Raw genomic sequence first — 23,567 nt, 5'->3', positions numbered from 1 at the left:
CCAGCAAGGTTCTTATTCAACTGTTATTGTAGGACACAAGGAAGAGCAGGTACTTTATCATCAGATGAGGTGGATTACCTCAGCATTAGCAAATTCTTTTATCATTTTTGTAGAAATTCCTTCTGAGGGAAGGAATTCACAGTAAAGCCACATTTTACCAGGTAAGAACATTACATACAAACCCACATCTACCTGCAACTTTGTGCTCGAAAGACAACTCAGCCATTTTGAAAAAAGTTATTTATTTTCACTGCTTTAATCTCTCTACTGTAGTGTTAGCACTTAACATAAGCATCCACTCTTCTACTGTCCTATTTACAATCCATTGAAATGTATACTCTACAAATACAATACATATTTTCAGAAATGTAAGGAAAATGCACAGTTTGGTAAGGTTTAAAAAAGTGACACACATCTGTACAGGATCCTCAAATCATCCAAAAAGTAAAATTTACAAGGCAGTACCCACACAGCTATGTAAGGGCAGGTGCTACAGTGACAAAGCAGCAAACTTGCTAATACAATAAAATACAGAAAATTAAAGTGTTTTGGGGCACCAGATAATACACTTAGTACCGCTGAAGTTGTAAATTTAGAAATACCCATATTTCTAGAAACATGAAACTGCAAACCTGGAGAACATTCTGAAAAATATTAAACATTATATACACATGAGGTAAATGTACCTTGGTCTTTTAAGAGGTAATTTGAGTTTAAAGCAACTGATATGGTGAAGGGGGTTTTTGTTTATTTTGTTTTTTAAACACAATGTTTAACACCTTGCAATCATTTCAATGGCACAATATAAACGAGGAACTAACTAAAAGGTGAATTTCATGGCAATCACACTCAGAGCCATCACTGAAAAAATAAAATAGCCTCTTACTTCATTTGACACCTTCATGTCCCCGTACAGTCAATCCCAATGTCTTTACCTATATACAAAGTCTTTCTTAGGATTACAAGCGGAACCACTGGAGGGTGACAGTGTGTCATACTTGGAAAGTCCGCTTGAGAAACATCCCAGAATTCCAGCTTTTAAGGTTGGAAGGTCCCTGAAGAATTCCAGCATTTCAAAAGCAACATTGTAGACTTTTCAGCGTCAGACCATTTCCAATGCTCCTTGTTCTCCATGTCCACATCCACCTGATCACAAGTCTGTAAACCAAACTGAGGCTTCAATGCTACTAAAATGTAAAGTTGATTAAATCCACAAAACTTAAGTGAATGTATAATGTATGTAATATTTACAATAAACATTTGCATCAGTATTAATCAGAAACTGTTTTGGTATATACTTGAAATGATATAAAATTAATATTTTGAATGCTAAAATATTTTGGTCCCCCTGGATTTCCAAGAGCAGATCTGGTGATATTACAATCTTAATTTAAAAAATACTTATGTATACCTGTGTCCATATATATAAGATATGATCTTACACAGGTAACATTTAAAGTTACATATTATATACAGACACAGCCTTTGTAAAAGGTGTTCAGTTTATATAATGGAAAAGAACAAAGCTTGAAGTTGTGATGTCAGAACTGAGGATACATATAGCTCTATTCAGAATTTTCCTGTTCTGCAGCCCAATATGAATAATAAGGTCGTTCTAAAATACTGTTCCTAATGTCACACACTGTATTGAGCATTATTCTGCACTTTGTTTTTGCAAGCTTCTATTACAAAGTGAAATATTAGAACAAAGTAAGAAGAGCTGTTCACAATTCAGAATGAGGAATTGCATCTAAGGTGGCTGAGACAACGTAACAACCCACTGCACAGCTGACAGAATAATCCATAGGCCGTGATGCTGTTCATCTGCTGCAGATCATCTTTAAGATGACACAAAACTGTCCCTTACACTTCAGGAAACTAAACATTATGCTGATAAGGTTTTGCGGGTGCTAAAAAATCCACTTAAAAATTATTTTATGAATTATACTACCATCTCATGTTACCATCAAGATACTATAGAAGTCTGAGCCATGACAGAAGCTTGATGTTTCTAAAGGAAGAATTACACCATTTGTGTCTATGGTAAGGACACAACTACACCTATGAAAACTTGAAATGCAACCAAAGTTATAAAACAATTAACAAATTGCTAGATAGGAAGCCTATGACATTTAGCATGGAGATACAATAAGGTCTACTTTGCTGCTGATCTGTTTTCTTTGAATACTTGTTTAGATACATAGAACTGGTTAGGTAGGCATGCCAAGTAGACAACTTGGGAGTTGTCATGTTTAAACACTGGTTAGATGTTAGAAAAAAGTTCTTCACCCAGAGGTGGTTGGGCACTGAACAGGCTCCCCAGGGAAGTGGGCACAGCACCAAGGCTGACGGAACTCAAAAAGCATTTGGACAATACTCTCAGGCACTTGGTGTGACTTTTGGGGATGGTCTTGTGCAGGGCTAGGAATTGGACTCAATCTTTGTGGATCCCTTCCAACTCAGCATATTCTGTGATTTTTTTTTGGAACAGTCAATACTGAAAAACTCTGTGGTGCACAGCTGTCCATGTGCACAAAGGCCATAGGTTATTTAAAATACTGATTTGATGTAATTTTTAATTCAGCTTTGATTGATGGAGACCTGAAGCACAATTAGCCTGACTTGTCAGAGAATGCCAAACATACGTAAGTGTGACAGCTGTATGTATGTTTAAGGCTGTTTTCTAAGAACTTCCCTTAGTTTTTCTTTTTCTCCTGAATGTTGTCTTCCAACATGAGTAAACTCACCCATAAAGGGGGCTGAATAAAGCATTTCATTATTTGCAGTTCAGTCTCTGAGGGTCAATCGAGCCCATCTCCAAGCAGGCAACACGAATATGGAAATACACAAAAGCCAGTGGAGTGCAAAGGCTTTTCTTGGCTAAGGCTTAAGTCACCTCTGTAGTCTCTTCTTAACAGGCCCCACTCATCTTACTGCTTTAGCTCCCACATCACAGCCCACAGAAGAGAATCTCAGCTATGCTGCTGTCAGCAGCCACTGCCACCAGCTCTGTGACAAACCCTCAGTGGGCTGCATGCTGAGGGATGAAAGGGCAGCACAGTAACATTGCCATGTGTGTTGCACAATAGGATGGGCACTGTTATGTTCTGGAGAGTGAGAGGTTAGGTGGCACATTAATTGCCAGGTATATTTGCATCTGAAATACTATAGACTGTTTTGGACATTGATGGAACCAAAGGTCAACCAGACTCTTCCTAAAACTGCAAGTAAAATATCCTGGTAACAGCAGTTTTTAAAAGAGAACTTTCTATATTAATTCTTCCAGTTCCCTCCAGAAGTTGTATACTTGGGTAGGAAGCAATTCAATTTCTATACAGGTTTGTGAAAATCTTGTTATACTCTTAATATCTCAGGGAAATCTTGACTAAAGCCATGCATATTCCTCTGTGTTCTTATGACAACACAAGTCACCATAAGCTTTGTTCTTCTAACTATGAAGAGGATTGCTGGAATCCTCTGGTATTTGTGTCCAAAGACCTGCAGCTCACCACTTTCTGTAGCTCACCACTTTGTGTATGAGGCACACACAACATATATGCACATAGAATTTATAAGCAGCTTTGAACTTTCCGGTACAAAACCCCAAATAACTTTTCTCTAATTGCAGGTGCACTTAATCCTCGTTTAATTGCAAATATTGTTCTTTGAGCCTTAAGGCTCAGCAGAACCGCACAGAAAATATGCTCTTCATATTTGATTTAATGAAGCAAAGTCTCCCTTAAGAACATTTTACTCTTCTTGCGACTTCTGTGAAGTAGAAAGGTACTTCAAGCATTTTAGAAGTACCACTTGATTAAAAAAAATCTTCTACATAATTATGACTCATAACTTGACAATTACAAAACATGACAGTGAATTTACTAGCTTACATTATTTAAAATTCCTACAGTGGTTTCAAGAGTCAGATTTTGGTAAAATTAAAAATATTCCATGAATTATGTGCTCACTTGCTGAAACAAGTGAGATTTACATCTTTGTGAGGCAAAGGATTTCTAACTTGTATTACTGAAACGAAACGTACCAAAGGCTTTGTACGTTCCTACTGTTTTGCATTAGAAGACTCAAAAGTGGCACTTACTGGTGTGATACAATCTATTTTGAAGGCAATGTAATGTTCTGAAAAAGTGGAAAAAACCCAGTTATCATGTATAAAGTATAGTTGCATAAGTTATGTTCCCACGACTGAACGAGGTCAATTTGGAAGTCAAGGCCAGAGTCCAAAAGATACACTACCTTAACAGCTAGCAAAGTAGACTCCAATAGTACATTCACAATCTGAATCAAGGAATTGAGACAGTGGTTCAGAATAGTCAATGTACCAGCCAGGAATAAAGTTGCTTAAAGAGCCATCAATGCAGTCTAGAACAATATAATGAACCAGTTTCATTTTAGAAGTGACCTCCTACTTTTAGCACAGTTAACTAGTAAAGACCAGCTATCAACTTTCCAAATAAACAATTACAGGTTAATAAAACTAGACTACACAATGTTTTGTAAGTAACCTGGGAAAGAGGTTCATAGTGCACAGAAAGGACCCAACACAACTGTTTAGCACATCCACAAAAATCCTAGTAAGTGACGTCCCTATGAAGTACTAAAAGGCAGCAATATCCTTCTGTTCCCCCAATGAGGTAGAACAATTAACCTTCTTAACATGCCACTCTGGTGCAGATACAGATTTTTACAGTGTTCTTCGGTAGCAAATCCAGGATTACATCTTTATCCCCTCCTGTTGACTAAGTTGCGATAATGTTTTCTTAATGCGCAAAGCCGTCAGCCGGGCAGCTCCGTTGGCGTACCAGCACTCCCGCATGATCTTCGCCATCACTCGTAATGCCTGCAGAGGAAACAGGCCATTATTTGTTCGGCCTTTGCCTCTTCATGCATTCTGAAATCTACTACCAGTACTACAGCTGCATGGAAGAGCATGATGTTAAAAAACTCAAACCAAAACTCAACTGAATTCTAATTTCATTTTCAGAAAAGTAAAACTTTCTAAATACTGTTGTCCTAGTTCAGCAGGTGGGACCAGTTTATCACTATGTGGGGATGACCAAAGCTATGTATTCTACACCCTCGATTCATTTCCCAAGAACAATGGACCATTTGCAGCAGTTGCCCAGGGCACACCTGACCCCTCAGGTTGTGAGCTGGGTGTGAAAGACATCTGTGAGATAAGAGTTGTGATAACTCCCCTCCAGGGAGTCGTTAGCACCTTCACACCCAGCCTGAGGGGGCGTGCCTGCTAATGGGCCAGCAATGGTTCCAAAATACCCCATGACTCACAGAGTCAGATCACCCATTGTGTGACTCCCCCCCCCCGGGGGAGGGACTGGATGCTCCCACTCGGACCTGAGGGTACATAATCTGGGGGTTTGAAGACCTCAGGGAACCTCTCATCGGATCCAGAGGAGGATCAGAACCTTGACAGGAGGAGACCACCACTTTCAACCAGACTGCAACCCCCACTCTCAACCAGACTGGGACCATCATCTGCACCAACAGCTTTTTCACTTCCTTTTACTCTGGACTTGGGGGAACCACGTGTTTGTACCCCAGGGTGCTGGGTTATACTTCTGGGTTTTGTGGGTTAAAATCAATTTCTCTTTGTGCCACTGCATTTATTGTAATATTGTTATTAAATTGTAACACTGATTTATAATCTCTTTTGTGTTGAGTTCATTTCTCCTGCTGGTTTACCTTTAAACCAGCACAACTCTAGAGCAAACCCTGCAGACTTTTGGCCCATGAAAAAATATTTTCATGAAAAATTAGTAGCTTGTCTGTAACTGTTTTCTGAATATTTGCATTAAACAAGAATACACTATTTTTATTGTACCTCCTGCTAATGAGCCAATTCAGTGTATAGCAATTAAGAAGTTTATCAGCTGTCTCCCTCAAATTGAAGCTCTCTAACAAGACTGAAATTTTTTTGGAGTCTTTTTATCCTTTAAACAGCCATTCTTTGAAGTCTGTGAATGCTACTACACAAGTAACAAAGCAAATAACAAAAACTGATGATGAAATAAAGTAACAGCTCTATGTTCCAAAATTTTAGACAGAAACCTGTATGATACTGACATAGTAAGTTATCAGGATTGAAATGCCATCATTTAAAAAACCAACTCCACAGTTTGTGGGTGCATATCATTGCCTTTCTCTCCTTTCTGTGTCCTTTTGCCCAGTCTCTTATCTGAGGCCTTTACCCACGCATTCATTTCACATGTCACAACCGAGTTCCCTCTTCTATCCAATGTACATTGTATCCTACCAATCCCTTACTGCTCCTGCAGCCTCCTGCAACTGGTCTGCTAAGCTGTGACTCACAAAGCACCGCTTCTGGCCCTAGCTGGGTTCCCAGTGCAATGGTATGGAATATTCCCTCTGACCAGTTTGGGTCAGATGTTCCAGCTGTGTTCCCTCTCGTACTCTGGTCCACCCCCAACTCACAGGAGAAATGGAGAATGCCTTGATGCTGTGTAAGCATCGTTCAACAACAGGGGAAACATCAGTGTGCTATCAGATTGTTTTGGTCACCAATCCAGAACATGGCACCACACAGGCTGCTAGGAACAAGTTAACTCAGTCCCAGGTAGATACAGTACAACCCCCTGCTGCACCATTTATTTGCAATGATGCTTCCGTATAATAAAACTCAGAATAGCTCTAATTTACATTAGCATCATCTGTACTTCACAGGAAGGGATCCTAGAATCTTCCATGCAGGGATACCTATTAATTTTTATGAAAATACATTTAAATAATAATGTATAACCAAGGAATAATGACATTTAATAAAGCCACAATGATCAGAACAAAATAAAGTTCTCCTAGAAGCAGCCCTTCTCCCTTCAACAACAAGCACAGTATTTAAGCTATTGAAATCACTAAAAGCTCTAGTGTCCATTAAAGCAGCTTTAGCAAGGTTAGTTAATACCTCACAGCTCTGCCATCTGTTTGGAATATTGGGCCTTAACTTCTGCTCACACACAACTTTCCTCATTTCTTCAACAGAAGGATCTGAAGGAACCAGGTCATAGTATGGCAACTGGTAATCTTCGTGGATTCCTGTAACAGTTGAAAAGAGCTTTATTTTACGTGACAGTAAACTACGTATTCTTCACTGTTTACTGTGTTCCTTAGCAGTACCCTACCAGTTTTTGGTTTGCAGTTTTAAAAGTTACATTACAGTGACTGACAAATAAATAAACAAAATGAAAATCTTTAACCATATCTTGGCAGTGTTTACATTATCTTTAAAGAATTTAAAATTTATTAAATTAGAAGAGATGTAAGCTACATCAAATCTTTCATATGCTATACTAAAGACATCCGTCTTCAGAGAAAAAAATTGATAAGAGCTTCCTTCTTTTTCAGTAAGGTACAGATGTTATCTGAACACATTATAGCCAGCTCTTGTGTGTTTGCCCCTTGCTCACAGAACATTTAACTTCACCCTCTTCTCCCCTCTGTACAAAGTTTTGGAAAAAAAACCACACAAGAGTATTTCCTTTTTGATCCAACAGGTACAGTTTGTCAATTAAGAATGAGGTTGAGTAGACCAGTCATCATTTATAAGATTAACAGTCAGAAAGTCTGAGACATTGGCTATTGCCTTGCACTGTTTTTAGAGCAAACTGCTTTCAGAACCTAAATAAGTTTAAGTAAATTACTTCAAATTCCTCAGTATGTCCAATTTTGTAAAGATTGCCACATACCACCAATCGAACATCGCCGAGCAATTTCCCAAAAGACTAATCCCATTGCGTATATGTCTGCTCGTTTGAATGACTCAAAATGTTTCATATTTATGGAATCATCTAGAACTTCAGGAGCCATGTACCTGTTTGCAATAAGAAAACCCATTTAGTTTCATGAATACACAAAGCAGAGAAAGTTCAGTACTACTGATCAGCTCAAAACTGAATTAAAATATTTATGCTTCATTAAGGTTATCCAGTCAGAGACCTTTCAATTCAAAAGAGGTAAGTAAACTAAGAGGAACAATCAAAGAAACAGGGGAAATAATTAAAATGTGAAACTATAAACAAGTAGAGCCATAAACCTGACAGACAAGGGATAACAGACACAATGAGAAAGACCACAACTCTCCAGTTGCTAATTGATATGTTATTAAGGAACTCCAGGTATAGCTTTGGAGAGGCCCAGTCTGGACATTGTGCCTACTAATAAAGACGAACAAGAGGACTGTGGATATTCAAGGGAGGCCTGGGGGAATATGCAATGCTTATCAAGGAATGTTTGGAAGAAAGGGAACTGAAGTGGGGTAATAGACAGAAAGGGGTAGCAAAGGGGTCAGTCGCATAAAACGTTGCCAGTCTGCAACATGCTCACCAGTGTACCCTATTTTATTAAATCCTAATTATCTTCTTGTGCAATCTCACTCTCAGCCCTGTGTGCACGTGTGCTCTAAGTACAGTATGCCAGCAGCTGGAGGCAGGCATGAGTGAATTCAGGTACAGCTGGAGTGGGACAAGGGATGAAGCTGCCCTTAGGCCTGAGGTCACAGCGACCAGAGAAAAGGAGGGTCTCAACATCAGTAGCTGAAAGGGGAAATGCAGATCTTAGGCACACGTGCCCACAGGTCTTAAGAGCACATATCTGGTACTACTGTGGGGGGGAACCAGTGTGAATAAATTCTGGGCCAGCAACTGTATTTAGAGAGCAGGTGAAGGAACCCTTGGTGCCAGCAACTAGTAAACAAGGGTCTCTGCTTCGGTCACTCAAGTGGGACCAAGAATCACAGGGTTCAGCACATCTTACATGTACCAGCTACAGGGGAGAATGGGGATGAGCAGAGTAAGGGTCTTCCAGCACCAGCAACTGGAGTGGGAATCACAGGTCTATGTGCCTGGGTGCCAGTTGCCAGGGTGGGCCAGGTGGTTTTTATTTCCGTAAATGTGACACGCATGGCTGGTGTGCATGGCTGCAATTCTCTAGCAAACTTCAAGCTGGTCTAGCCAGCAACTAGGTGGCCTAGGTAGGAATGTTTGACAGGGGAAGGGCCCATGCTGGTGTTTGAGGGTTTCCACAAATGTAGGTGTGCCTGTGAGTACATCACCTATTTGGTACCGTGCACTAACCCAGCTGGTAAGTAGGAGACTCGTGGAGCACCAAAGAGGGCATTAGAACAGCAAGTGTCACATGGATGGTTGAGGGATTCATAACCATGTATGGACTTGTGAGGCTGCAGAAGGGAACGTGTGTTTTTCAGTAACGAAGTTCAATCCTGATCAGCTGGAGAGAAGGAAGGAGATTTGGCTGTCTATACTTCTGTTTTATACAAGTTCTGACAGTGTTTTATGTGGGTGTTGAAGACAGCACATGGTGCACAGCAATCTGTGTAATCAGCCCTGTCAGTACTGTGGGTCTGTATCCCAAGAAAGAAAGCAGCAGCCACATCCATGGGCCTCCGATGAACGAAGCCTCAGTAATTTGGGACACACCAGTTGGGGTCCAGAGGGTAGGCAGGAGGAAGTCTCAGTTCTTGGAATCTGCTGAGTTGTAGCAGCCACTTAAAACATCCCCTAACAAGACCAGAGAGGGAAGAGATGCACAGTTCCCCCAGAACAAATGCTCCCTACCATTGCAGTAGCTGAATCTTCACCATAATAGTAAATCCTATTTGGGTTACACATTAACAACTGCGCTCACAATTTACTTTATCCATATTTCCTGCAACAACAACAAATTCTGTAATAAACTTTCACCTGAGAAACAAAGACCGAAAACTGGTCATGGCATTCAAATGATTGTTACCTTCTTTAGTGGCTAAGCCTATTGTGGGAACATCAAGCAAAATGCCAGTGTGGACCTCACTGTGAGACCTACTGAGAGCAGCACCCCCACTGGCTGCCGTAAAGAATGAATGGTATAACAAGCATCAAGCCAGCATCAGTTGTAGTGTTGCTCTCTCATACTGGTATGGCTCTGGCAGCTAATCCACTATGTAATGTTTAGCAGAGTTCAGTGTGTTTCTCCACATCACTGCCCCACCAGCCTCAAGCTGACATACTAATGCAGCAGGCAAACAATGGCACCAGGACTTGGGAAAACACTGATAAAAAAATAACATACAGATTATTGGAGCAGAACAGTGTCTGGAACAACCACAGAAGCCTAGGCATGATTTAATTTCATCACATAATACTAGAGTCTTCTTTCTTTTCCAGTACCAGGGATGGGAGGCAGAATACAAGACACACTACTTAAAATAAATTTCAAGACTATCAGACCTTTCAGAACTCTCTCAGCATTGTTCTGTCTTACAGAAATTACACAGATACAAGGACGCAAGGGCCATAAAAACCCAAAACCAGTAGCTGCATCTCTTCTAACCACCCGAAACTTCAACAAGGTTTGCTGACATAAGAGTTCTAAGCCATGTAAATTCCTCACAACTGATAAACACAGCAGAAAGCAGAGGACAACTGGCTTAAGTGGAATGTAAATACCTTGACAGTATTTATTGAATTGGAAGCTGAGTCAAGTTAAGCTTCCATGTCACAAGCTTTGATAAGGACAAGACTCAAATTGTTCTGGTCCACCATATCAATAACATTTTAATCAGGAATGCAAGACTGTGGTGAGTGTTTAAATGCTCTCCAAGGATTTTGCTTTAGAGGATACTCTTGTGCTATTTCATGCGCTTGGCCGTGCAGCAATCAGCTTGGAGCCCAGCAGAAAGAATATCTGATCTATCTTAAGATCACATGGGGATAAGAATGATGGACCTTAAGAAACCCCAACCATGGTGCAAGAGGTCAGCCAGAATCCCTTAAACAAGCAGTAAAGAAGTCTGAGCTTCTGTAAAACATCCTAGGGACAAGGGTTTTAACAGGTAATACCATCAGAGGCCTGACTGTGACAAAAAATCCCTCCCTCCCCCTAATGTGACTTCCACTGAATTTATTGGCCAATTGACCTCTTACCATGATCCTCCATCAATGCATTTACATTGGCTTTGGCTTCCATATCACCAAATAGTGAGTGACTGCTCAAAACGTCTGAGATTACTGCTGGAACAGGGGAGGTCAAAGGCAAGTAGCTCATCTAAACAAGATGAGCAGATGAGCCATTCATGGCTGTTGGACAAAAGCTGATGTACTGGAAATGCATGGCTTGCCAGAAACAGTATTGTAGGTTCTGGAGAGAGCTACTCTACAGAGACTGACCTTCTGAACAAGGTCTGCACCTCAGTGTCATCCAAGAATGAAAGCCTAAGTCTACAAAGAAGTTTACTAATTATGTTGAGCATGGTCTCATCAGACTTTGGGTGCCTGATGACCTCTTTCTCCCATCCCTTTTAGTCCAAAAGCTCAGTATTAATTGCCTAAATTTCTTGTACAACATATGGGGAGCTTGGTGCCATCAAACAGGACCCATATACAACACACTGAGTGTGACATCTCCCTTCATCAAGTGGTGTACTCAACAATGTAGAATTCTGCTCCTGTTTGGTTTAGGTAAAGTTCAGAGAAGCACCCATGCAGAGGAATAATTTGCTGCCAAACTTCTTTTAAACAGAGCCTATTTGAACTACTGAAAGTAACAGCTGGGCCACCTTTCTAAAAGAAATAAAAAGAGAAAGAGAATGAGGGTATTTTTACTTGCCTCAGGGAGTGAGAGAGGGATTCTATCTCCTTCTCAGTTTAAATCTCACGTTCCCTGCTTTATGCTGCAGGCTGAGCTGTGAAAGCACACAGTTCACACCCTCTGGTAAAGCTAAGCCACTGAACAGAAAAGAAATAAAGTCAGAAAATTCAGTCAGAAAGAAGGATCATCAGTTTGACTCAACACCTCAATCACTCACCCAAGAGTAAGTTTGCTTGCTCCCTAGACCATACATTTTTACAACATTCCTTAGAAAAATAAACTTTGTCAAATCCCCCTGAACTTGTACACAGCTTCCATGTGCAGAAGAGCTACCAGCAGAGGCAATCAATGGGAGTTAAAACTGTCACTGAACGGGTAAGACTTGAACTGTGCTATGAAAAATTAATCAGAGGTGTAGAGTTACTTACCTAAGAATGCACAAGAGGGAGGAAGAGGAGACTGAGCCCTTTACAAGAATGAGCAATTTTCAGAGAGGTAGAAATGGCAAATGCCTTTAAAACAGGAAACAGATTAGGCCTGTTGCTGCCCACTGCAGCAAGCAAGAGTTGCTACAGCTTTACTGTTGTGAAGAAGCATAAGGCAGATGAACAAGCAATTTAATAATGCCTATGCAAGAAGAGATTTGGCAAGTGGGATCTACAGACACAGCTGAAAGGAAGCTTTCTCCAATGACTAGACTAAAGAAAGTAACTGATTTGTACATTGCTTTTCTTGGCAGGTAGGTGTAGTAGAAAATAAATAAATAAAAAAAAAAAAGAAAAACCACACATGGTATGTGCCCTGCATGCAGCTAAGTGTGCAATGACAAATTCCAAAGTAAGCTGTTTCACTACCAATGATTACTGGAGATTTTGAGAAGGAATAATGTGCAGTACCTTGTACTGTAGTAGCAACTCAGAAAATAAATCTTATTTGTCCATTTATCTGTGGTATTTTTAAAACTGCCAAAGAACTAGTACAGCAGAGCTTTAGAGCAAAGTAACTTCAGCAATATAACTATCAGAAAAATAAATTTTCAGTACATGTTCTAAAAACTTTACTTAACTGAACCTTAAAATAATGTTTTGGTGATTTTTCCTCCCCAAAAGACCTAGCTCCAGAGCCATCCTCATTTACTGTAAAACCCCACTCACAACCCTCCCTGCAGTACTGCTTAATGTAGAGATATAAAAAGAAGTAGTATTTTTTATGTGTGGACTGGAGATTGGGCAATATCTACACAGAATTTTCTCCAACACTGCTAAGGCACATAGGCTTGGCCGTCATGACCAGTGTCCAAACTTCAGTCTGACAAACCACTGAACCTTTAGGCATCAAAAGAGCAAAAAGTTCCCCACATCCACAATGGTTGCTACAGTTCACTGTTAGTGCTGTTATCACTCTGTGCTCTGTAGCTGCACAGCTTAATAAAGGAAATTTGTCTTCTCTTCAGAAGAGCTCCCAGTTATCGTCTGAAGGTTCAGCAATGATAAATTAGAGCCAGTAAGTTTAACTGCAGTTTGCTGATGGAGTAAAACAGCTCCAAATTCTTCTAAGGGCAAGAAAATCCTTATTTCCAAATGCAAAAGTAGGCCTTTAAAAGACAGCACATTGCCTCATCCATTGATGATTCTATCCATCCATTAGATGACAAAGAGGACTGCTGTGTAAGTTCTTATACTTCTCTTAAAAACTGATTCCAAGACAGCCCACATTCAAGACTCTGCACCTTTTATGCTCTACCACATATGCTTCACACTGAAAAAAACCAGTTTTTTACTTTCACTGCCAATATCCTCTCCTGCATTCCTGACTGCCTGGGCTGCAAGTAACATTCCTATGTGACACAAGGTAAGAATAAAGCACTGAGGTCTCTGAAGTCATGAAGTCTCTTAATTGTTTTAATACATACTACCCTACAATATCTTGCATACATACATACATATTTTAATACATACATACCGTACAATATTTTGCAAGCTTTCAGTATTTTGCACATACCAGCATTTAACATGCTTTAGAGTGCTTACTATCTAACTAAAGTACCAGCTAGCAAAGAAGTGCCTAGGAATTCTATCCACCCTTAAATTTCCCTGCTGCTTATATGTATATCAACAAAAAACCTCCACAGAACAAGAAAAATCAAGGCATTTTATTACAGAAGTTGCCTGACACATCACATGAATGTTTTACCTTTTTGTTCCCACTCTGTGGTTTGGGGCAATATCAATTGTGTCTGTAGCTGAATCGTGCCTAACTGCCAATCCCAGGTCTGCAATGCAGCATGTTCCATTCTTTTTCACCAATATATTTTTTGATTTCAAATCTCTGTGGGCAATTGCTGGTTTGCCTGGAAGGGAAGAAACAGAAATAACATATCTGTAAAAAAAAAAAAACAAACACAAAACATGACCCCCCAAAAATGCTGCAAATTTTGTTTGAAGTTATAGAATTCCTTCCAGTTCTGACATTTTATGTGCATCAAGAGTACACCTGAAATTATTCAGTGTGGATTGTCTGGCTGTTCAGGAAAGTGCCTCATATATTTACTGTATTACACAACTCTACTCCTCCCTTCCCTCTTCCTGCAAGTATTTACAGCACGCATACACTACTCACAACAAGAAGTTTATTACATCTCTGGAAATAGACCCAAGATGCTGCCTCAGTTCAAATGTAAGAAGAAACTCAATGCACCATGACTTAGTGCCTTTTAGAAGGTGTTTCGTAGGAAGGATTGTTACATCACAATGTCATAGAAAGGAAGGCAAAAAGCCTCCCAAGTCAAGAAGTTCTATTAATTCAGAAATTATCACATAGTAGAACGAGCTACTTAGGTGTAATTTAAAAAAGGAAAAAAACACCAACAAAAACTCAACCAGTATTACCCACATGACAAGCTGAATAATTGTAAGTTACCTTGTGTGCCAACAATTTCCATGTGCAGATGAGCAAGACCACTGGCAGTGGACAAAGCTAATTTTATCATTCCTTCCACTGTTACTGTATACCTGTTTAGGTAATCAAAGAGTGATCCATGTTCGTGATAGTCTGACACCAACCACAGCTGAGTCCATGTGCCATTGTCTGCAAAATAACACTGGCATAAATAACACATGTACACACACAAAAAGTAAGTCAACCATAGATTCCACTCTTACACAATGCCCATGAAATACAAATCATGTTTTGCAAGTAACCTCAGCAAATTACTCTTAAATCTTTACTTCTATCTCTGTAACACTTAACCATCTCTGTAACGGCCAGGAATACCATGGGAGACTTTCTGAACAGCTTAGTAAGTATTCTTTTATTTAAACTAGAAGACAAACCATAGAAAACTGATGTCACTGTAATTCTGAGGTTAATATTCAGAGGGAACTATTTAAGTTACTGGCAGGTCTTGCCTTTCTCTGGCTTCTCAGCTGGAGAGGTGGGGCAGGGAACAGGGCTGAATGTATGACAAAAAACTAATCTCTTCACTATCAGTCTAATACAATTGTCCAGGCTAACCAAAAAAAAAAAAATCGTGTTTCAAACTTTGCTCCCTAACTCCTTCAGTCTTGCCACAACATATCCACCCTCAGCCTATGTGACAATTTCCACAGTTACCAGCAGCTGGTGGATTTTTCCTCCTGGAGTAGAAGCTTAATAGTAGCAGTTGGACACAAGACTTTAATAAAAAAAGTTAAATCCCACCTCTAGTGACCTCTAAATTGCTGGCCAAAATTAAGGTTTCAGGCACAACAGTAAAGAAAAACACTGAGAAAACCATTTTGCTGTATGACTGTATGGTTTGGCACAGGCCTTGCTTGGTAACCACATGTAACTAAGGAGAAGCTTGTCTCTGAGGTATTCCTCACCCATTTCTTATGCCCTCCCAGGGGATAAGGAATGGAGGGAGATAAGGGGTTTGGTCTCACTTTGGGTTCTGGTGAAGGAAGAGGGCAGAAGGTCCACTGCTACTGCCACTCAGTCACTTATCAGAGCCATGCAGGAGACTGGGGAAATACCATGAGTGAGACCCCCCTCCACATGAGAAGGAAAAGCCAGTTTTCTTCTCAGAGTGGTGGTGTGATTGTGTTGTACTGGTTTACTTGGTGGGTGGGTGAGAGTGTTCTTCTGTACCCATTGTTTTTTTTTTGTTCCATCTCTTCTTGTTATCTCTGCTTTCCCCTTCCCTTTTCCCCTCCCGTCGGGGTAGACCTGGAATTTATTAAATGGCAGCAATATTACAAGAGGTGGATCGACAAAGATATTAAGGCTGAGGAGCCTGGACCTGTTGATCCAACTGTTTTACAGAAGATTTATAAGGACTCTAATGCTTTTACCCCATATATTGATATTTTCCCTGTTTAATATTATGTTGTCATCAGGTCTACCCATTGTATTTTCCCTCTAGTTATCCCTATCCAGGTTCTTCTTCCCACAAACCCCTAGGATTTTTCCCGCCACTCCTTTCCTGATTGGTCCCAATTTGGTGCAATGCACCATTTCCCCATACATGGTTATGTTTCGATCCCTGTTCCCCACTGGTCCTTTCCTTGTTCCTCCCCTCTGTGTTTGGACCAATGGGATGCTTCGCCCTCCCCTTTCTCTTCCCATGTTTCCAGAATCATCCACCCATCCCTTTATAAGCCGGGCACCCCCAATAAACTTTGCTTCTTCCGTGGACTCCCTGCCTTCCTGTGGTCGTCTCTCTTCGGGGGATCGGTGCTGAGGGCGGGAGCAGAGGGAGCCTTCCCAGCTTCAAGAGGCTCAGAGCTAAAAGAGCTGTTCTCACTAGTCAGCTGTTTCACTGGCCCCTTGGAGCAATACACCCTGCTCCTAATTCTCGGAGCAGTGATCCGTCCACTGATACTCCCCTTTCCCTTTTCCCTATTGTGAGTGCAAATTGAATACATATAATTGTAAGTATTTAGAGAATATACACACACGCACATAAATATATAGATATACACACATACACACTGCCTTGGCTCAGCTTCTTTCAAGTTTTTTTCCCCTTTCCTTTTCCCTGCTTCGGGGAGCAGGGGGAGAAGGGGAAGAGAAAGAGGGGCGGCTCGAGCTGGAGGCCAAGACAAAACCAAAACAGTGACTTCTCACTGAATTATGAAAAACAGGAGAGGCCATAATACATGTGTAGATATCCCAGGGCATACAAATGACAGATAAGAGCTTCCCTGTTCACATTGTTCAAGTAGTGGACACAAAATACCTTGAAGTTTCAGCCATACAGAGGAGACTAAAAGGAATTCAAATCAAGAGAGGTGGCAATTTTTTTTTATATAAGTAGACATACACCCAGAAAAGAACAATCCTGCCACCAAATTGTTTTTCCAGTTTTGTTTTGTTATGAAAGCAACTCTCCTGTGGCAGACCTGAGAAGTGCTTTTATAGCTAGCAACTTTTGTAGAAGAGTTTTTGATCTCTTTAGAAGACTAGCTGTCCCACAAGATTTTAGTTGGACTTCTATTCCAAATTATACAGCCCCTGCATGCTCAGAACAAGTGAGAACACTCAGCAGAAGTCAAAAAGATATCTCACTATGTGATAGCTCCTACAGGTTACTAAAGAACTAAATATGAAGAACATGGAGCAGAGAAGTAAATTCAGAAGTTGGTTCCTATCATAAACATACTGAAAAATTTTTAGTTTCCGAAGAACACACTTGCCCCAGAAAAGTCAAGAGGCACAAAATGCCTGGTCTACAGGCTGACAGAAACTACCTTTACAGAAGCATTTATGCTTATCTTTAACTAAACGCTGTAGTAGGGGTGGGAAAAGTTGCAAGCATCCCTTTTAGCTGGATGTTCCCAGGGAGGCCAGTGATACCATTAAAAAAAATCAAAATATTAAAAGGCCTCCAAATACTTCAGAGTAGGGAAATAAAAGACTAATCTACAGTCAAACAAGTCCCATAATGGAAACAGAATTCTGACTTGCTATGTTCAAAGAACAGTCTCAACTAAGCTGTTACTTTAAACAGGCAAAGGACAGTGGTCACATGCTCTAAAGACTGTTAGAGAGCTGCAGGAAGGGTCTCATAATATGCTCACAACAGGGATGCCCAAGTTTTGTTTTTTAAAAAATATCTTCAATTATTTTCTAGTTGGAACTGCTCCTTCTCTTGCTACTTTGCAATATCCAACCATGAACTCAGTGTAGTATTAAGTTTTTCCAAAGAAAATTATGGTCTCTGAAAAGTCAATCCAGCAGGAATAGTTACTAACCCAGTCTGACAGACCTGTCAGAAACAGGAGTGGGTTCACAGGCACATAAGAGATACTCTCAAATACACACAGCCAAAGAGCTCCAAAGAGCTGCAAAAGTAAGTTCAAAGTAAACTATCTGAATCACTTCAGAATATTCTCTTCACTCAGTTTTATTCTACTGCTTCACCAGTTATGACCCTACATTGCCTGAAATAATCCTCTCCCAGGCAGTAACACCAGGCACACCCATTGCTTGGTCCTGTATTTGAATTTTTCTCCTGTTTCTTATGAATGGGAGACCTCAGCAGGTATCTGAACTAGACAAGTAGAGAAGTTAAACTAATTTTAATTAGTCTACCAGATCTATTGTGTTTATATAGCTCTTTAAAGGATGTCCGTTACTGAATAATTATCATCGCTTTAAAGTGGTGCCTTTGCATAAAGTTCCTCCCTCTTAACTCTAAATGCCCATCTAAGATGAGAACATGCTGCTGATTGCAGAGCCTTCTACTTCAGTTTTATCTTATTTATTACCTGCAAGTTTTAATATTCAGTTGTTACCTTTGTTCCAAAAGAGGAAAATATAAAGCTGGGCTTACTATCCATTCTGAAAGGAGCCATGATATTTTTCTATTATATGTCATATTTGTGGCCCTCCAACCAGATTTTAATAAAGGGCAGTGTTGCATCCAAACTTACATGAATAAAATTAACTGCAGACAAGTGAAATGCAGCAATAGGAACAGTGTCCAGCTATCACAGGGGACCTATTATGTTTTCATTGCCTTGCTGTATTTGACAAGCTTTACAAATTTTTAGCACACTAAGCAGAACGTATCATGATAAACTTAAGTCTCCTTATACTGGTGACAGTAGTTAATTATTACCATGTAATAATTAACCTGACCCGGAGTATTTTTGGCTGCACAGTAAACAGCATCTGCCACGAAGCTTTCAATCACAGGATTTGCATTATGAAGTAAAAAAAAAGTAATTACCTCAGTAGTAATTACATACAGTAGCAGAGCCTTCCATGACAAGGTAATTAATTTGGTTTATATAGACACAATGATCAGGAATCTCAAGCAAACTCAGAATGTGCAAGAAAATGACAAAAATTTACATGTTATCGGAAATATATTTGAGAGTAATTATGATTTTTTCATCTATTTGCAAGAGACCTGAAAGTATTTAAGACCATCAAAATCACTCATAAGTAAAAGGCTTTCCTTTTGTAATTCTATAAAAAATTTTCAATTCTAAGGAATTTGAGATTTGTTGTTAGGAGACTGATTATTGTTTGAGAAAAACATTAGTGACATCCAACCAACATCCATCTCAGTTAGGCTGAATCTTGAAGAAAGGAATTTATAACAATTGCTTTATCAAATATATAATGAAGTTTCAATTAAAAGTCAATTGACTGAATTCATTTAAGTGAAAAATGCTTTTTGCACACTGGCACTAGCAAAGCAAAAATTCTGACTTGGCACATACTTGTTCTTAAATCAAAAACTAGATTTTAAGCTGTGACAGTAGGGGGTGGTACAAGAGTTTTCAACCACAAACTTATGTTCCAAGTAGAATATTTAGAAGAAGTTACAGAAACTGCCTAATTGTGTGTGTTCTGTTGTCTCACATAGTTAAGCATTTTAAACTACAGATTTAGCCTTTTTGGGCATGCAGATAATGGAACAAAAAAAATAAACCAACAGGAAAAGCAGTGAAAAGATCAGATTCATATTGAATCTGTAACTAGAAATCTCTTAGAAATGAGGTATTCTGTGAGATGTCAGTGACTGGAGGAGGACTGGTGTTTTGTTAGCAAAACAGCTTGACTCCATTACACTGAGAGAGTCATCTGATTAAACTGATGAAAAGCACTTGAGCAGTGTAGATTAGCAAGATCTTCCAGTCAAATGCCTTCTTGTCAGGCTAAAGCCAGAGCTTCAAAAAGAATAAATGGCTCCAATATTACTTTTCTCAAGAGGAAGGAATTCTGCTCCTTTCTTTGTAGCATGTTGCTTAACATCATTCTTGGGGATCTACTTACCATGAAAGGTACTCTGATTGAACGCAACTTTCACCAAAGGAAGTGTAGCTTTCGGTTAAGGGGAAGGAAGGTCAAGGCATTTTAGTGCACAAAGTTATCTGAAAGTGTGCAGTAAAAGACTTCACTTTACTTGTAACATGATTACAGACAGTTATGGTTACAAAGAGCTATTCCAGAGAAACTTGTAGTGCTGTAAACCGAGGTTGCTGCTGCTACTCTTTTGTGAGTGCAACAGGACAGAGAAGTAGTCCCTGATTTCTAAACGTAAAGTGTATCTGTTAGGAAGAACAACACAAAAACAACATGCAAAAACCAAAACTATGTGTTTAGGTGGCTCATAACAAGACAACACATGGCCCTGAAAGTAATTTCCTTGACCTAGCAGTATTTGAAAGTTAGAATATACTTGTGACTAGACAGAGTGCTACCCAGAACACAAACGCCTGACAAACAGAACACAACTGCAGTTAAAATGATTCATTGCTTTCAGCCCTCAAACTGCAAACCTATTTCCCAGTAGATTATGGGATGGGAAGCAGCCAGATTGGACTCATTCCTGTTGCCTTCTGAACATGATACAGCACTGGGGAAGTAGAAGAAAGAGAACATGCCATTAAGGCATACAGACTGTCTAAAAATGTGTAGTAGAACAAGAACTGAAGACAGTCATTCAGTCACAAGCTCTGATCTATACACACACCCTCCTACCCAAAGGAACCCCTTCCACTACAATGGTCAGACAGATGTTTCTTAGCAGTTGTAGTAAGAGGAGAGACCTAATTAACGCCTTTAGTAGTAGCAAGAAATGCAGCATGAATTTGTTCCAAAGCTCTGCTGTACTATTGCTTTGCCACTTCTAAAAATACTTGTACTGCTCTTTCTTGTAATCATCTTTGCAACATCTCACACACGGTTAGATTTTTGCAGTCTGTGACTTTGTGCATTCCACTCTTTGTGCAGTCTGCCCTATGGAGAAATGGATGCAAATCCTCCACAGGTATTATCGCTGTGAGCAAATACTTCATCATGCACCTATAAAGATTTATCAGTTAGCACCAGCATTACAATATTAGTGGGGGTTCTTAAGCCATTGGTCTCTAAAGCCCCATTGTGATGCACTTGCTCCTTTCAGAGTACCAGGACAGAACATCTGCTAAACCGGAAGAACTACTCCCATAATGGTCCCTCTGTGTTCTCCTATTTAATGGGATACAGGTGGCCTGAAGTATTCCAAGGACAGAATCCTTAACCCAGAGCATGGTGTGTACATATGTCCTCACTGAGAGAACGTAGGTTACACACTGAGAATTATTAACACTGCACTGAGGAATTAAAAACCACAGCTTTCTACATCTGCTCAGACAGCAACATTGTTAGAAAATACAGTCGAGAATAGCAGCATTTTCAAAACATGTTTTTATCCATTTTTCACAAACCAGTCACCAACTAGCTACCAAGAAAACAGAAGAGCCTTGCCCTGAAGCCCTAAAGCCTCAAATAATGGCTTGACCCATCAGCTAAGGATTCTTCTTTGTATGCAAAGCATATTAACAACAGAAAATAGAATCAATTTCATATCCCATCATGTTATGTTACAAGGAACCTAATGATGATCAAGTCAAATGGAAGTTCATGCTTTTGCATCTGGAACCCAAATCAGCAACCAAGAAATTCTTTTAGAAACCCACCTGTTTAAAAAACCTTCCTCATACCTTGTCTGCACAGCAGTCAAGCGCATTTTTGGGACAAACTACCTGAGGGTTTTGGTCAAAATGAGAGACTGGTATGCTCAGCTATGGTTGGATTTTGTTAAAGCTGTAGCTAAGGTACTGCAATACATCCTTGATGCTTTTAAGTGAAACACAGAAGCTAAAGCTTTTGCTGAGATGGTTCTTCATTTATTAATACAACTGAATTAATTTTAAACACAAGCTCCAGATACTCCAGGAGTTCCACCAGAACAAACTCAAGCTCTTGCAGGTACTACTAATGGCCAATAAAATTTTAGGCAAGAAAATAACACAGTTTCTAATGGTAAATATAATAAGATGCAGGAAAGGGTTGCCTGGTGTGGTGTAGATCTGCAGGTTCTTGGAGGACAAGCTGCACAAAAATCTGTTAGGAGCAAATTAACTGTAGATAAATCTCTCCTGGAGAGGAAAATTGTTCCTCAATCTCCTGGATTCTGTCCCAATTTTACAGATTTATATATAGAAACTTTAAATTAATCTAGGTGTAATTAAAACCTCTTTACACATATACTTCAACTACACTAAAATAATTCAGCAATTTCCCACAAAACCGAGAGCCCTTTAAGAACACAGCAGGTGTGTGAATTCTTGACTTCTCCCCAAGGTGACAGAATTTTCTGTTAATGCTTTCTTCACAAAAAAGTCAAAGGCCATTTGTGGTCAACTCTGCAGTTTCAGATGAAAGTAACTCAATGAAACAACATAATATCTTTCTTTAAGGTAAGAAATTCAGAATTTGTTTAGGTTTTGCCAAACTCTTGCATCTTGAATTGGACTACAGGAAAATCCAAAAGACGTTATTCTGACTGCAATCACAACAAATCAAGGTGAAAAAAATGTTTAAACTGTTCCTGTTAGTGGATATTTAAAGGCTTATCAGGAGAGCTTCAGGAACAAATCTTAATTCTGTTTTTCCAGTTTATTTTTTAACCGGAGTTCTGAAAGAATAACTTTGCTTTACTCAGCCTTACTTTATATCAGGACAACAGGGTTAGACGAGATCTCTTTTGGCTCCACATATCTCTTGTTATTAGACTATTAGGTAATTACAGGTACAAGTATTCAGCAGATGTGTGGGATCACAGGATAAGGCATCTCCTTTTTGGTACCAAAGCATTTCAAACAAATTAAAAAAGCATGTTTTCAAAACAAAAGATAGTACACTTTTTTCCTTCTCTAAACCTACGAAAAGCCTGCCAAACCCTGAAAAGCTCTAAGAACAAATTTTTTTTTTTTGCTCCTTTTAATGGGATCCTCCCAACTTAATTTTTCCCTTCATGTACTGTCTGTTCTGACCAGGCAAAATGAATTCACATAAACCAACCTTTGTTGTCTGCAGCTATAAATCCAAGGATGTTTTCATGGCGCAGCATAACTGTTTGATAGATTTCTGCTTCTCGAAACCATGAGCGTTCCTCTCGAGAAGAAAAAATCTTCACAGCCACTTCTTCTCCTCTCCACTTCCCTCGCCAGACTTCTCCAAAGCGACCCTTACCAATGCTCTCCTGAAGGACTATGGTTCTTGCAATTGTTCTTTGCACAAGTAAAGGTAAACCTAAAAAGAGCATTATATGTTAAACATCAATGACAAAACAAGCACTATTCCCAAATACTAACTATGAGCTCTTAATCCATTAAGGTATTTCTCTTAGAACAGACACTCCCTCAGGATGTTAACAGCTTGCTGTGAACAGCTCACAACCAGAGGCAGGATTTTGCCTTCAACCTTAAAGGCCAGTAAAACAAATACTCTAGGATATTATGCTACGAATCACCTTTACAATTGTTAAAAACACAACACATGCTTCCTTTCAGTTAAGAATGTTGACACTTGCTGATTCATAAAGTTTTATTTAAATAAAAAAAGAAACAACCATGAACCAATCAGGACTAGGATAGGGGTTTTTTTTT

General features: G+C 39.6%; 1 protein-coding gene across 1 annotated transcript in view; it reads right to left on the bottom strand.

The window, feature by feature from the left end:
• Positions 1-222: 222 nt before the first annotated feature.
• The window catches only part of TGFBR1 (transforming growth factor beta receptor 1), a 36,977-nt gene continuing 13,632 nt past the window's right edge, over positions 223-23,567 (bottom strand). The window contains exons 4-9 of the mRNA XM_071553450.1: positions 22,981-23,211; positions 14,557-14,724; positions 13,831-13,987; positions 7,740-7,864; positions 6,959-7,089; positions 223-4,858 (exon numbers count right to left, since the gene is read on the bottom strand). Of these exons, the coding sequence (XP_071409551.1) occupies positions 4,733-4,858; positions 6,959-7,089; positions 7,740-7,864; positions 13,831-13,987; positions 14,557-14,724; positions 22,981-23,211 (938 nt within the window). The 3' untranslated portion in view covers positions 223-4,732. The remainder of the gene's footprint in view (positions 4,859-6,958; positions 7,090-7,739; positions 7,865-13,830; positions 13,988-14,556; positions 14,725-22,980; positions 23,212-23,567) is intronic.

The sequence above is a fragment of the Pithys albifrons genome, chromosome 4 (genome assembly GCF_047495875.1).
Source record: "Pithys albifrons albifrons isolate INPA30051 chromosome 4, PitAlb_v1, whole genome shotgun sequence".
NCBI lineage: Eukaryota > Metazoa > Chordata > Aves > Passeriformes > Thamnophilidae > Pithys > Pithys albifrons.
This window is presented reverse-complemented; position numbering and strand designations above follow the sequence as displayed.